Consider the following 14,381-nt stretch of genomic DNA (forward strand, 5'->3'; position numbering starts at 1 on the left):
TACAAAGCTTGCTTCAGGTAGAGACGATTTAGGAACGATTTTGTCATGTATAGACCTTCGAGGTTCGTCCATACACCACCTGCAATTTTCTCCCTTGAAAGTTGTCAGATAACCTTATTCCCAAGGCTCAATATAATGGAGTTGTGAGTTTTCTCAATCATCGTTGTCTTCTCCTTCCCCATTAGTCTAACATTCATCTTCTCTGATCCTTTCATCTCTTCTAACAAACCATGATGAACGAGTAAGGCTTCCATCTTCAAGCGCCACAAACTGAAATCATTCATACTGGTGAATTTCTCAATCTCATACCTTATTCACGCTCACTGCACCAACTTATTGTGAGTTAATGTCGTTAGGAACAAATCAAAATATGAGAAAGATTGAGTTTCTTGAACAAACACAATAAACCCTATTTGGTTTTATGAAAGAGAGAGAAGAAGGAAGAATAAGAATAAGGATTGGTTATGATTGTTTTACTATTCACTTTCTCTATTAGGGTTTAAAGATTACAAATGAATATCAACAACCTGAGAGAACTAGTCTATTTATAGACTACTAAACTAACTTAAGCTACAAGTTAACTTAAACAATTAGACTTAAACAAAAAGGCCCAATTCGACATACTAACAGTTATAACATTTCGAGTACTGCAAACTTGAGCATACTTTAACTACAACATGCAGGATCAACATGTGAACAGACTTCGACTACATGTTAAACCTTTGTCGAACCAAGAAGCTACCCTTGTTGAGAGTATAGTTCGATCCAAATTCTCATAAAATGATTGCTATTTTTCCACTTGTGTCCTTTAATTATTATTCTGTACACTTCTTTCAACACATTAATAAGGCCCGTTTAATAAAAGTGCAATATCTTATGACAATATGTAGCAGTAGATTTTTTGAGATTAATCTATTGATTAACTTAACTCATAAAGCAAGAGTCGTCACCGCACTTTTATTATTTCCAAAGGAAAGAGAAAAAGAACGAACAAAACCCAAAGAAGTTTTGAAAAAAAACTAATAAAAAGAGATAAAGGTCAAGGGGGTGGATATGCAAAGGGAGGGTATTAACACCCTAAACATTTATAGTACTCTATAGGAACCTCTTTGAAAATCTGTGCATTTTGGCTTTAAAAATGGTGTTGTTTGCAAAAGATTGGGGTGATGAGAAAAGAAATATTTTTTCTTTATAATTTTTGTGTTTGCCAAGACTTCATGAGTCTCATGCATATGTACCAACAAAGTGCAATGGAGGATCAAAACATCGTAGTTCATGGTAAAAATAACAAAGATGTTTGTTTTGATTCATTTTTTTATGAAAATACATTTTGTCATTTCAAGGAGAATACTCAATTAATCACCCACGAGCATGAGAACTTTTCATCACCACAAAGAAGGGCTCCAACTTGGATAAAGATCAACAAGTATGCCACTAGCTCACTTGGATGGAAAAGAATTATCATCAATATTATATGGATAAGAGGATTACATCTCAATTATGGAAATGACTCATGTCTAGACTTTGAGAAAAAAAGTTTTAAAAGAAAAAGTGCACAAAGGGTACAAAAATAGTTTAAATGAGTTATGTATTTTTTTAGTCTTTTTGAAATTGGTTTGAATATGCTTAAAATGTATTAGCATTTATTAAGAAAAAGATTTTGAAAATCACTTGACAAAAATCAAGGTTTATTAAGAAAGTGGTTCAAGTTTGAAAACAAGAAAGTTTTGAAAAGAGATAGGATATTTTGAAAATCAAAGAATGAGAGGAGAAGAAGAGACTATCCTAGAGTATAAAGTAAAAGTTGGGGAGGAGAGATCTAACCAAAAGATAGAAAACTTTATGATATAAGTCAAACAAGAATTCCCTCATTCAGATTAAGCCTCAAGCAAGTCAAATAAACAAAGAATAAACCATGTATCAGATGAAACTAGGATAATCAAGCCAAGTCTTTAAAAGAAGTCCAAAGTCAAAGGTACCAGATGAATCCTAAGGTCTCAAATCCCAAGATTCCAAAGCAAGGGTCAAGGTCCTAGTTCTAATTCTATAACTCTACAACAATGCCAAGGATAGCAACCTAAAGTCCATGAATCTAAAGAACCAACTTTTTTAGGGGTTTTCCTTTATTAATGTCTTTTTTTAAACAAAGGTCCAAGTGGACAAAGAGCAAACATGATATGAGATGCTAAAATAAAAGCATAAAATAAATAGTAAGAAATAAAGAGCATAAGATAAATGATATTAAAGTAAGGTTAATCTAATAAAATGTTAGTAAATGATGTTAGTGATCAAAAAGAGAAAGATGATTAGTCATTTTTTGGAGAACACTCAACTATTCACCCACAAGTATGAAAATATTGACCTTTACATCACCATGAGAAGGGCTCCAACTTGGATAAAATCAACAAGTATGCCACTAACTCTCATAGGTGAAAAGGAAACAATATTTTTCACACAATACCATGAGGAGTGAGAGACTTGCAATCTCACTTATGAAAATGACCTGCTTTCGGGACAAATGTAGCACTATGTTAAGCAATCGTAATTGGACTTATGTAGAAGTCACAACTATCTGAGGTCGGTCAATAATAATGTTTATGTTAATACATGCTAGAAAAATGATATGTAAATCATTCTCCTAAAGTTATGCCACACAAAAAAGAAAAAGAGAATTGATCAAGCACAAAGGCTAGGAGAGTGGTCAATTACATCAATCAATACTTCATAGTACTTAGGACAAACTTATACATCAATCCAAAATACCTTAAATGATCCATGATCAATTAGGAGGTAGATTTGAAATGATGAAAGTTCATTAAGCACCAATCCACACATCATGAACAAGATGGACACAAACTATCCCATTGATCAAGAGGAAAAGAAAGAGATGAAGAAGGGGACAAGAGAGATTACATCCAAATTGGATCAAAGGCTTGATCAAGCGATCATCAAAATCAATCATCCATTTTGGTGGAGTATGGTTTTCACCCAATCAACACCCAAGATTCATTAAGTTTGATGAGACCTATGACCAAACCAACTAAGATCTAAGGCCAACAGAAGTCAACAAAGGTCAAACAAGCATAAAATGCAAAAGGATAAAATAAAATACATTAAAAATATTTTTAAAATGAACTTTAAAAGGGAAATAAAAGATAAAATTCGTAAAGCCCTTCAAAACACCAAATAAATGACCCAAAAAATTATAGAAGGTTGAAAATAAAATAAGAAGTATAAAATAAAATTTTCAGAATTTTAAAATATATAAAAGTATTTTTAAACCAATCAAAACAAAGGAAAAAAGAGAAAATCCATAAAAAAAATCAAGAAAATAAAATATTGAAAAATAAAAATCAAATGAAGAAAATTTTAGAAAATATTTTGGTATTTTTTTGATGCAAAATGAATTTTCTATGAATTTTAATAGAAAAAGAAATTTAAAATGAAAAAAGAAAAATAAATAAAATCAGAAAAAACACGGAGCGTCGGATCTGGCCTCATTAATTGACATGGCAGATCCAACAATCCTCAGACTAGGGTGCAAAATGGAAATTAGCAAAAATGAAACATGGGATCTAATTTAAAATGGACTAATCACAACATTTCAAATTGCCAACGTGTATGGTCAAACTCAGATGTCTTGAAACACTCCGGTCATCTTCCCCGATGATTACTCATGCTCAAAATTCATTTATCTAAAATGGACATGGAGAATTTCAAATAAGTTTCAGAAGCAAGCAAGCCAGGAAAAATAAAATCAAATGATGAACACGATCTATCAACACCAGATAAGTTAGGGGAAAGCATCAGAGAGTGAATGACTATATTGTGGTAACTTGTTTGAGTTTAAATGATGTTGAGAACTACCTTGTCCAAATGGTGATCAGAAGTTGATGAAACTCGATTTGATCAGGGCATTTCAGAAGGTCTTAGAGCTTGGAAATTGTTGCAAAAGTTTCAGAGAAGAACGAAGATGCTAATAAAATCAAGGAATTGGATTCAAATAAGTTGGGATTCAAAACACGATAGTTCAATTTTATAGAAACATTTCAGAGTGAAACATGGATTTCTTGACTCTCAAAAACTTGGAAATGAATGCAATACGCTGCTCTATTTATAAGGAACGTGTTGGGATCCAAATACGTGTGGAAAGAAGCTCAATTCGTGCAAAACAAATTTGATCATGATGTGAGAAAAATGTGACTTCCAATCCATCAAAACTCAACCAAATGATGCGTTTTAAGAGTCAATTAACTTCTGGAGACTTGGTTAAACATGTTTAGGTCCAAAACACGTGGTAATTTGGCTTGCAATTGAGATTAGTGAAGTTCAAAATTCAGATCAGGGTGATTTCTTCAGTTCCAAGTCACCATGTTCAACTCAATGAGGCATCTTACTCATGAGGCTTTTTGATCCCATTCTTCTTGAAATATGTTGACATCATATCAAATATTACAATGTGCCAAAAAAGGTTGCATTTGGATGCTTGAGCATAAAGTTATGGCATGTTGAAGTTGGCACGAAAATCTGGTAATGTAACTTAGAAAATTCTAAGTCTCAAGTGGCTGAAAATGACCTGCAATGTTTCAAAGAATTCCATGGCCTTTCAAGCATAATTTGACTTTGATCCTTGAAGAAAACTTGTAGAGGGCATCACAAATGATATTTTGCAAAACGAATCATCCTCAAATGTTGAAAATTGAAGAAGTTATAATCTTTGAAAGTTGAGAAAAAATTACTTGAAAATAGGTCAAATTTCACCAAGTCCACAAATGACTTATAATGTTTGATGATTCTCCAAGCATAATTGGATATTGTCATGTAAATATAAGTTGTAGAGGATATTGAGAAGAGTCATGTGCAAAAAAAAAATCAAAAATATTGAGAATTGAAGGAGTTGTGATCCTTTGAACTCTGACTTCTAATGTTGACTTTTTGGGTCAAACCTCGGGGAATGAACTTGTGTACTTGGACTTTCCTTGCATTTCAAGCTACATGGATGATCATATGAACTCAAAATAAGGTGTTCTTGAATGTCTTTTGATTGAGTTGCTCAAAGTTTGAGGTAACTTGTTGAAGAAGGCATGGAAATAAACACATGAACCTTTGACTTTTCTTGAGAAAATAAGCAACAAAACTTTGAGATGCTCTTGATCAAAATGAGATTAAAAGGTGTTTGAGAATCTTAAAGACCATATTTTGAGAAATAGTCCATTGAGAATCAATGGTTGACCATACTTTACTGAGGAATCAAAGAAAACCTAGCTGATGAGTCATGTTTGATGCTCTTGATGAAAAATCCTACCTTGCACAATAAACTTACCGAAAAAAAATATTTTTGCTATTTTGATTAGTGGTTAGATAAACAATGAACATATAAATACAAAGGTAAAACACCAACAAGAGGTGCTTGATGATCCCTGCAAAGGACAAACCCAAAGATGAGAGGGAGATGACAAAAATATGATATTGTTTGTATACAACGATGCAAATGATATGTGAGATCTAAGGGTTAAAAGTTAGGGTATGACACAATATTATTGCATTCCTTAATTATTGTGCAAAAACGTTAAACGACAATCATTTTGAAACAGAAGAAATAATAAATTGATGATATTTGAAAAATCACGTGAATTTGAAAGGATGTTAGTCAAAAATAAATTAATTGTATATTCTAACCAAAAGAGATTGTTTCAAAATAAAAGTTTTAAAATTTTTTTAATACAATATTAATTAATTTTTACCAACTCTACACTACTAGTTATACAAAAAACTAAAAAAAATATTATCTACATTATTTTCATGCTATTACAACTTACAGCGAAAAAGACAATTTTATAAAATTGTTTTATTAAGTTAGGAGAATCAAACAATATGATATTTATAATTATGAATTATAAATGTGTATTCAATATTAGCAAAATCAAGACAACATTTGTAACGTACTTATTACCCCCCGCAAGAAAAGAAGGGTGTTACAGCATTTCTTACTACCTCAAATCAAATAAAATAAAAACAACACATAATAACGAAATGATTCACGTGCGAAAGAAAACAAAAACATGAACTCATCATCCTCATAAATAAATCACATCATCAAGAAGAAGATAACTCCAACTACTATTCTGATCGATTGAATAACGTGTGAGATGGAGAAGCACCAAAACGGAGAAGATAGTGAACAACTGGATCCATCTATTTGTGGCTACGATTCCCTTCACCATCTTCTCAAGGATAATCTCAAACCTCATCACTTCCAGGTAACTCTAATCTCACACTCAAACAAATTTATGGAATGTTTTCTAATATTCATACTACCATATGGATTTGTTGCATTTGCTTTCCATTTACAAAGTTTCAAGGGATCTGGTTAACATGTTGAATTTATCATTATATTTTATTACTTTCAAGTGCTCTTTTGAGTTTGTCTTTTCTGGATTCTATTATCATAGTGTCTCTCTTCTAAATGGTATTCAGAACTAGACCACCACCTTCCGGCTATCTCTCATCTCTTGATCTGGACAAGACATGAGAGATGACCGGAAGGTGGAGGAGTTGGTGGTGGTGACGTTCTGCGATGAAACCGTGAATATGTGCAAGCACTCTAACGTCCAAGTGTCCAAGTCAGTAAGACTTTAGAAGAGTGAGAAGTAGAATGAACATTGCATACCTTTTTTCTGAGGGGGTGATTTTGGCAAGTGGAAACCCTTTAGCTCAGTATGAACCAAAGGATCGGGCCTTTGGCCTTTTGTGAGACGAAATCTGAATTTGGCTTGACCTAGTCTGAAATAGTAATTAAACTTTTTTCAACATGTTTTTAAATAATCCAAGCACATTATTTTTAGCTATACATTTGTAGCAGCTCTGTGTTCGCATTGCATTAACGACTGAACAATTGGGTGATTTCATTTCATCTCTCTTAAAATTTTGCTTCCTTCGCGCTCATGTTCTTGTTTTAAACATTATTCAAGCTTTATGGAAGGTGGATCTTATGTGTTCCTTATGAAATTGGTTTAATTGCAATGGTGCTTGCTTCAATCACATATTTTCGGATGGCTAGTTATGTGTATTGTGTTGCAGGAAGTCAATCGTTTGCTTACCGGGCTTAATTGTGGAAAAGTACTTGAAACTATTGCTCTACCTCAATCTGCTACAGCTCTCTCCGCGGAACATGGTTTTGACCTCCAGGTATGAATAGAATTCCCCTTTTCTCAAATAATCGCAAATAATCCAGGTATGACAAAATTGAAAACTCACTTCCACGTCTCATTCATCTTATTTTCATTCTTGTCTAATCAGGAGAACGATTAATCTTTCTTTTTCTTCTACGGTTGTCTGTCCATCAAATTATTGTTGGAATCTATTAGCTCGTATTGGTTAATCGAGATGGCACTACAGTTTTTTTCCTCAGCATTGAAATTTATCTGTTATTTAAATTTTAAACTATAATTTTTGGCTGGAATCATGATTTTAAGTATGTTTCTTTTAGGCTTTCTGCTTTCATGCTGATAAAGAAGTATTAAGGGAACCTCGAATTGTAAGGGTTGGTTTGGTTCAGAACTCTATTGCCCTCCCAACAACTGCTCACTTTGTGGATCAAAAAAAGGCTATCTTTGAGAAACTAAAGCCAATTATTGATGCTGCCGGATCATCAGGGGTCAACATATTATGCCTGCAAGTAGGTTGCGTGCGCATGAGAATTTTTCAATTGGTTTCTTATTACTGTTAGAAAATTTAGTGTTTGTTTTTATATAATTCCCTTGCAGGAAGCATGGATGATGCCATTTGCCTTTTGTACTCGAGAGAAGAAGTGGTGTGAATTTGCAGAACCTGTTGATGGAGAATCAACAAAATTTTTGCAAAGCTTTGCGGTGAAGTATAACATGGTGATTATAAGCTCAATTCTTGAGAGAGATATGAACCATGGAGATGTTATTTGGAACACCGCCGTTGTTATTGGGAATCACGGCAATATAATTGGAATACACAGGAAGGTAAATTTCCTAAACTTTCCATTTCTGCTTCTAATGCAAAAGCCCTTCTTTCAGATATCTAATGAATACACAACCTTTGGCAGAACCATATCCCAAGAGTTGGAGACTTCAATGAGAGCACATATTACATGGAAGGAAATACAGGTCACCCTGTATTTGAAACAGCATTTGGAAAGATTGCCATTAATATATGTTATGGTAGGCACCATCCTTTAAATTGGTTAACTTTTGGCTTGAATGGTGCGGAAATTGTTTTCAACCCTTCTGCCACTGTTGGTGAACTCAGCGAACCAATGTGGCCAATAGAGGTTAGTTGTTTTATATTGGCGGAAGAAATCTTATACTCTTTTCTACCAAGTATTGGCTTAAAGGTGTGATTGTTTTTCAGGCACGTAATGCTGCAATAGCGAATAGTTACTTTGTTGCTTCAATCAACCGCGTTGGGACTGAGACATTCCCCAATCCATTTACTTCTGGTGATGGCAAGCCAGCACATGCAGATTTTGGGCATTTTTATGGATCGAGTTATATTTCAGCACCAGATGCTTCATGCACGCCGTCTTTATCACGTAATAGGGATGGCTTATTAGTAACAGACATGGATTTGAACTTGTGCAGGCAATATAAAGATAAATGGGGTTTCAGAATGACTGCACGATACGAGTTGTATGCGGAGACACTTGCTCGGTATCTGAAACCAGGATTTGAGCCTCAAGTCATCCGTGATCCCTTACTTCATAAGAGTTCCTCATGACCTGTGCTAGAAAGTGCTCATTGCAATCTTTTCAAACTGTTTTCTGTGTGGAATATTGTGTGAAATTCAGCTCTCGGGAGTGTTTTTCCTTTCTAAGATGAACTAATTGAAATTGAATTATACATAAATAAAATGAATCTGAAATGGTTTTCCTTTCTGTTAGTTATTAAGATATATTCATCCTCTCTGTAGCATTTCTTATTTCATTATTCATGCTACCTCATTGTGTATTGAAAGAGTGTAAGGTAAATTTCCCATCCCTGCCTACGGTTGCTGGCCCTTTGATCAATATTAGGGTTGTTTACTTCCTTCAAATGTTTTCAATTATCATTTTGGATTTGATGTATAACAACCATAGTTGTCGGGATCTCGCTCAAACTCCCGAAATCTCACGATCTTGCGCTCGGGCAAGCGACCACCGATCTAAGTGGCATGAAGATCGTGGGATCATGAGTGTTGAGTATATAATTTATGTTATATTAGATTTCTTCTAATGCAAGTTAGTGCATTTAAGAAATCAAAGGTTCTTATATGTTAGTTATTGGTTAGTTAAGTCAGTTAGATCCACTAACCAAACAAGTTAGCATGTATAAATACGCGATGTTATGTTTTAATCACATATTCCTTTTTAATAAGAAAAGCTTCATATCATTTATTCAAAATCAATTACATTCTTTTTTATTTCTTCATCCTCAAGATTCATCATCATGTTCCAACAAATTGGTATCATAATGCCCAATTTGATTCGGTCATTTTGGATTGGTAAATGGGAGCACAACTTCGAACCAATTTTCTCCAAACCTACAAGTTTTCAAAGGTGAAAACTATGACAGATGAAATCACAAATGAATGTCATATTCAGATTTCAAGATGTGGTTGAAATCGTGGATGGTGGCATGCAGACGTTGGAGGCAAATGTGAATGATACTCAAAGAGCTGCACACATAGAGCATAAAAATAAAGATGGGAAAACTCTCTTCTTGATTCATTAATATGTGGATCCAAACATTTTTTAGAAGATCATTGAGGAAGAAACAGCCAAAGGAGCATGAGATAAATTGAAGAAATTGTATGGTGGATATGAGAAGCTGAAGAGAGTGAAATTGCAGATCTTGAGGAAGCAGTATGAGATGACTCAAATGAAAGAACAGGAAACAATAGGATAATTCTTCTGAAGATTGGTATTAATGACCAATCAGATGAATGTATGTTGTAAATCAATCACTGATTTACAAAAGATTGAGAAGGTGTTGAGAACCTTAACAATAACGTTTAACTACATTGTAATTACAATAGAGGAATCCAAGAACATATCTGAGATGAAGTTAGAAGAACTTCAAGCTTCTTTAGAGGATCATGATATGATATTGAAGCAAAGAAGCTCATAAAGAGAAAAGATGGTTGAGCAGGAACTACAGAAAAGATTCCTCAAGAAAGATGAAAAAGGAAAAGAGAAGTGGAAAAAGAAAGAACCCAAAGAATTAAAGCGATCCAGTCAAGAAAGGAAATTCAAATAAGAACTCAAGAAAGAAGGTTGACATGAAAGAGTTGTAATGTTATTGTTGTCAAAAGTATGACCGTCATGCAAGGGATTTGTTATTTCAACAAAGATTAGAGTGCAAAAGATAAGGAGGAAGCTCGGTATGCACATGCAAGAGGGAGCGATTTTGTGTTACTAATGGCCAACATTCAATCTAGTGATGATTAAACTAAGATTTGATATCTAAATTCAGGGTGTAGTAATCATATAATAGGAAATAAGAACTGGTTCATTATGATAGATTTATTAGTGAAAAGGTGATAAAGTTTACAGATGGTAGACATGTACATCCGAATGGAAATGAAACATAGTTGTGGTAAGGAAGGATGATCAAAAGGCTATAATTTATTATGTAATATATGCACATTAAATAACAAACAACTTGATTAGCATAGGTCAATTACTTGAAAATGATTATAATATGAATATGTCTAACAAGAAGATGAAGGGGAATGATTCAGAAGGAAGATTGATCTTGAAAGCACCACTAGCAAATAACAAAAATTTCAAGATAGAGATCAACATGATTGATCATCAGTGCCTTGCCTCAAATGTGAAAGAAGATAAAGACTGATTGTGGCATCACATGTATGGGCACTTGGATTTCAGAATTTTAAGTCTACTTAACATGAAAAATATGGTGCATGTTGTAACACCCCGATAATGATAAAATAATTATTTGAATTGAGTTAATAATTTATTTATTAATTTAATTAAATAATTGGAAATTTTATTATTATTATTATTGGATTATTATTTGGAAAATATATAAGTTGGACTTAAGGAAATATCCCATTTGGTAAGAAAAGGTTTTTCGTGAAACAGAGAACGATCGTGAAAGAAGAGGAAAAGAGCAAAGAGACAGAGCGAGGGCTGAAGGTTGAAGAAGGAAGGGCTTGAGCTTAGAGATTCGCCGGATTAACTCAGGTAAGGGGGGTTTATCGTCAATTAACGGGTATTATGGGATAATATGTCATGGGTAGTGATAAGCTGTTGATTGACCCTAATTGGGAATTGTGAATGCTGAAATTTTGTTGGATGAACCGTGTTAGAAGTTGAAATTGAGTCGGTAATTGAGTCTGTTGTAATTTCCCGATCGTATGGCTTTTTACGGAATCGGATTCGGAGGTCCGGAAGTCCTCCAATGGCGGAAAATGCGGAGAATTCTGCATTCTGCCTTGAGTTAGCGCAGGAACAGCTTCTGTCTTGCGTTAACCGGTTAACCCAGGGTGTTAACCGGTTAACACTGTGTTGGATTATGAGTATGTGTTGTTTTGTCTGCGTTAACCGGTTAACCCAGGGTGTTAACCGGTTAACACTGTTGTAATTTCTGATATTTGGCTGTTTGTGCTGCGTTAACCGGTTAACCCAGGGCGTTAACCGGTTAACACTGTTAAATTTTTGAGACAGAAGGCGTGTTGTGCTGCGTTAACCGGTTAACCCAGGGCGTTAACCGGTTAACGCTGTTGCAGAGTGGAAAAATGTTAATTTTAATGTTGTGTGCCTATTTGAGGGTTGGCCTATGTTGGCCTATGATGTAATAGAGATTAATTCCCGCTGTTTTGAGCAGTATAGATATTAGTGGAGTGTGCTAATATTGTGGTTGTTGTTTGGCATGATATAATATGCTTTTGTGATAAATTGTGTTGATAATGTGGAATGGTATACATGATGTTGTGAATGTATGCATTTGTGAATAGACTATTCTATGGCTTAGAGTGTGAGCATGTGTCTATTCTTGATTATCGTTGATGTTGCATTGCTAGGTGATTAGCATGCGTATTGTGGCCTTCGGGTGGTAGCTAATTCCCATGGTGAGGAATTAGTGAGTAAATCATGTTGATTGTTGTTGTTGTTGTTTGCATGCTAGGTGATTAGCGTGCATATCATGGCCCATTTGGGGTGGTAGCTAATTCCCATGGTGAGGAATTAGTGAGTGAGTCACTATGTCTCAAATGAGTGGGACTAGTGAGCTTGGTAGCCGTGCCTGGATTTGGACGGTGAGGTTGAACTATATGTTCACAACATAGTCGGTACCGCATGCATAAGAGTCTCATTGCACAATGAATGTATGGCATATGATATGAATGGATGTATTCCAGTATCATATGTGTGTTGTGTGTTGTGTTGTTAATGTTGAATATGATTGAGATTTTTACTGTTGAATAGGATGGTTGGATGGATATTGCCGTTGCTGAGTGCGTAGCTTGATTAGGGTGAATTAATGTGTTATTTACTTAGCATTACATGTTGTTCTATAATGCTTATTATATTGATTGAAGAACTCACCCTTACAACTATTTTTCAGGTAACGAGCAGTGAGTTGAGTAGAAGCTAGTGCTATGGAGTCTAGTGTCGTCCTTAGTGGGTCATGCTCTGGTAGATGTAACATCGGGAGGGGATGTTTGACTATGTTTTAATTTAGTTGTTGATCAACTTTACATGTAATGTAGTACATGCTTTGAATGTTGATGTTTTGTATCCGCTGCGTATTATGCAACTGTTTTATTTGACAAATAAATGAGCATGACAGGATGTTTTGATAAATGTTTGTGAAATGATTGTGTGACACCCTTCGGGGCATAATTACTCTGATTAACATGTTATTATTTTAATTAAATAATTTGGGGTATTTAGAAGGGTGTTACATTAGTGGTATCAGAGCATAGTCGGTCGTGTTGAGTCGTAGTTATTCTGTTCCCCTGTACGGGATAGGTGTTGTGTAACCCTATCAGTACTTATTTGTTTTAGTTGTTGGGTTTTCAGAATAGAGATGGCTGGAAGAGGTAGAGATGATGCTGCGATTGCTGAGGCTCTGGGTATGCTAGCTGGAGTACTTGGAGGAAATCCGAATGTTGTGGGGATGGGAGCTGCTCGTCAGTTGAGTGAGTTCCAGAAGAACAATCCTCCGATGTTCAAAGGAGCATACGATCCAGATGGTGCTCAGAAGTGGTTGAAAGAGATAGAGAGGATCTTCAGAGTAACTGAGTGTGCTGATAACCAGAAGGTAAGGTTCGGTACACATATGCTGTCAGAAGAAGCTGATGATTGGTGGGTTGCTACCCGCACTGAGTTGGAAACTGCTGGAAATGCTGAGATTACTTGGGCTGTGTTCAGGGAAAGATTCCTGAGGAAGTACTTTCCAGAGGATGTCAGAGGGAAGAAAGAGATAGAATTCTTGGAATTGAAGCAGGGTAACAGGTCTGTTACTGAGTATGCTGCGAAGTTCACAGAGCTGTCAAAGTACTATACTCCCTATAATGAGGCTGCTGGAGAATTTTCGAAGTGTGTGAAGTTTGAGAACGGGTTGCGTCCCGAGATCAAGCAGGCAATTGGATATCAGCGAATCAGGGTGTTTTCTGATTTGGTTGACTGTTGCAGGATTTTTGAACAGGATTCCAAAGCCAGAGCAGAGAGCTATCAGCAGAGGGTCGATAGGAAGGGTAAGAATCAGGTTGATCGTGGGAAACCGTATGCAGCTGGCAAAGGTTTTCAGAGGCAGAGTGGAATGAAGAGGCCTAGTGGAGGAGATTCTAGTGCTCCTGCTAAGTGTTACAGATGTGGTCAGGCTGGACATCGTATCCATGAGTGTACCAGTAATGAGAAGAAGTGTTTCAAATGTGGAAAAGGTGGTCATTTGGCTGCAGATTGCCGGTTGAAGACTGTGACTTGCTTCAACTGTGGAGAGGTGGGTCATATCAGTCCACAGTGTCCTAAGCCAAAGAAAGAGAATCAGTCGGGAGGCAAGGTTTTTGCTTTATCAGGTTCTGAGACTTTTGCAGATGAGCGTTTGATCCGAGGTACGTGTTATATTAATGGCTTTCCTCTTGTAGCTATTATTGACACCGGTGCTACTCATTCCTTTATATCTTTGGATTGTGCTGTGAAACTTAAGTTAGAAATATCTGAGATGTTTGGTAGTATGGTGATTGACACTCCTGCGAAGGGTTCAGTGACTACTACTTCAATTTGTTTAAGTTGCCCTTTGAGTATTTTTGGTAGGAACTTTGGGATAGACCTTGTGTGTCTTCCATTAGTGCAGATTGATGTTATCTTGGGTATGAACTGGTTGGTGTTTAACCGGGTTTCTATC

General features: G+C 35.4%; 1 protein-coding gene across 1 annotated transcript; it reads left to right on the forward strand.

Annotated features, from left to right (window-relative positions):
* The first annotated feature begins 5,953 nt into the window (after positions 1–5,953).
* Positions 5,954–8,910, forward strand: LOC127100715 (beta-ureidopropionase). The gene is made up of 6 exons (XM_051037978.1): positions 5,954–6,260; positions 7,081–7,188; positions 7,490–7,678; positions 7,767–7,994; positions 8,078–8,302; positions 8,383–8,910. Exons 1-6 carry the CDS (start codon positions 6,150–6,152, stop codon positions 8,746–8,748), a joined length of 1,227 nt encoding a protein of 408 aa, XP_050893935.1. The 5' UTR covers positions 5,954–6,149; the 3' UTR covers positions 8,749–8,910.
* The last annotated feature ends 5,471 nt before the right edge of the window (positions 8,911–14,381 follow it).

Source organism: Lathyrus oleraceus, chromosome 7 (genome assembly GCF_024323335.1).
Source record: "Lathyrus oleraceus cultivar Zhongwan6 chromosome 7, CAAS_Psat_ZW6_1.0, whole genome shotgun sequence".
Lineage (NCBI taxonomy): Eukaryota > Viridiplantae > Streptophyta > Magnoliopsida > Fabales > Fabaceae > Lathyrus > Lathyrus oleraceus.

Excerpts from the sequence above, each read along its gene's own strand:
- LOC127100715 (XM_051037978.1), top strand. The coding sequence starts at position 6,150 with ATGGAGAAGCACCAAAACGGAGAAGATAGTGAACAACTGGATCCATCT. Across the intron at positions 6,261-7,080 it reads TCAAACCTCATCACTTCCAG|GAAGTCAATCGTTTGCTTAC; the intron begins GTAACTCTAATC and ends ATTGTGTTGCAG. Across the intron at positions 7,679-7,766 it reads TCAACATATTATGCCTGCAA|GAAGCATGGATGATGCCATT; the intron begins GTAGGTTGCGTG and ends ATTCCCTTGCAG.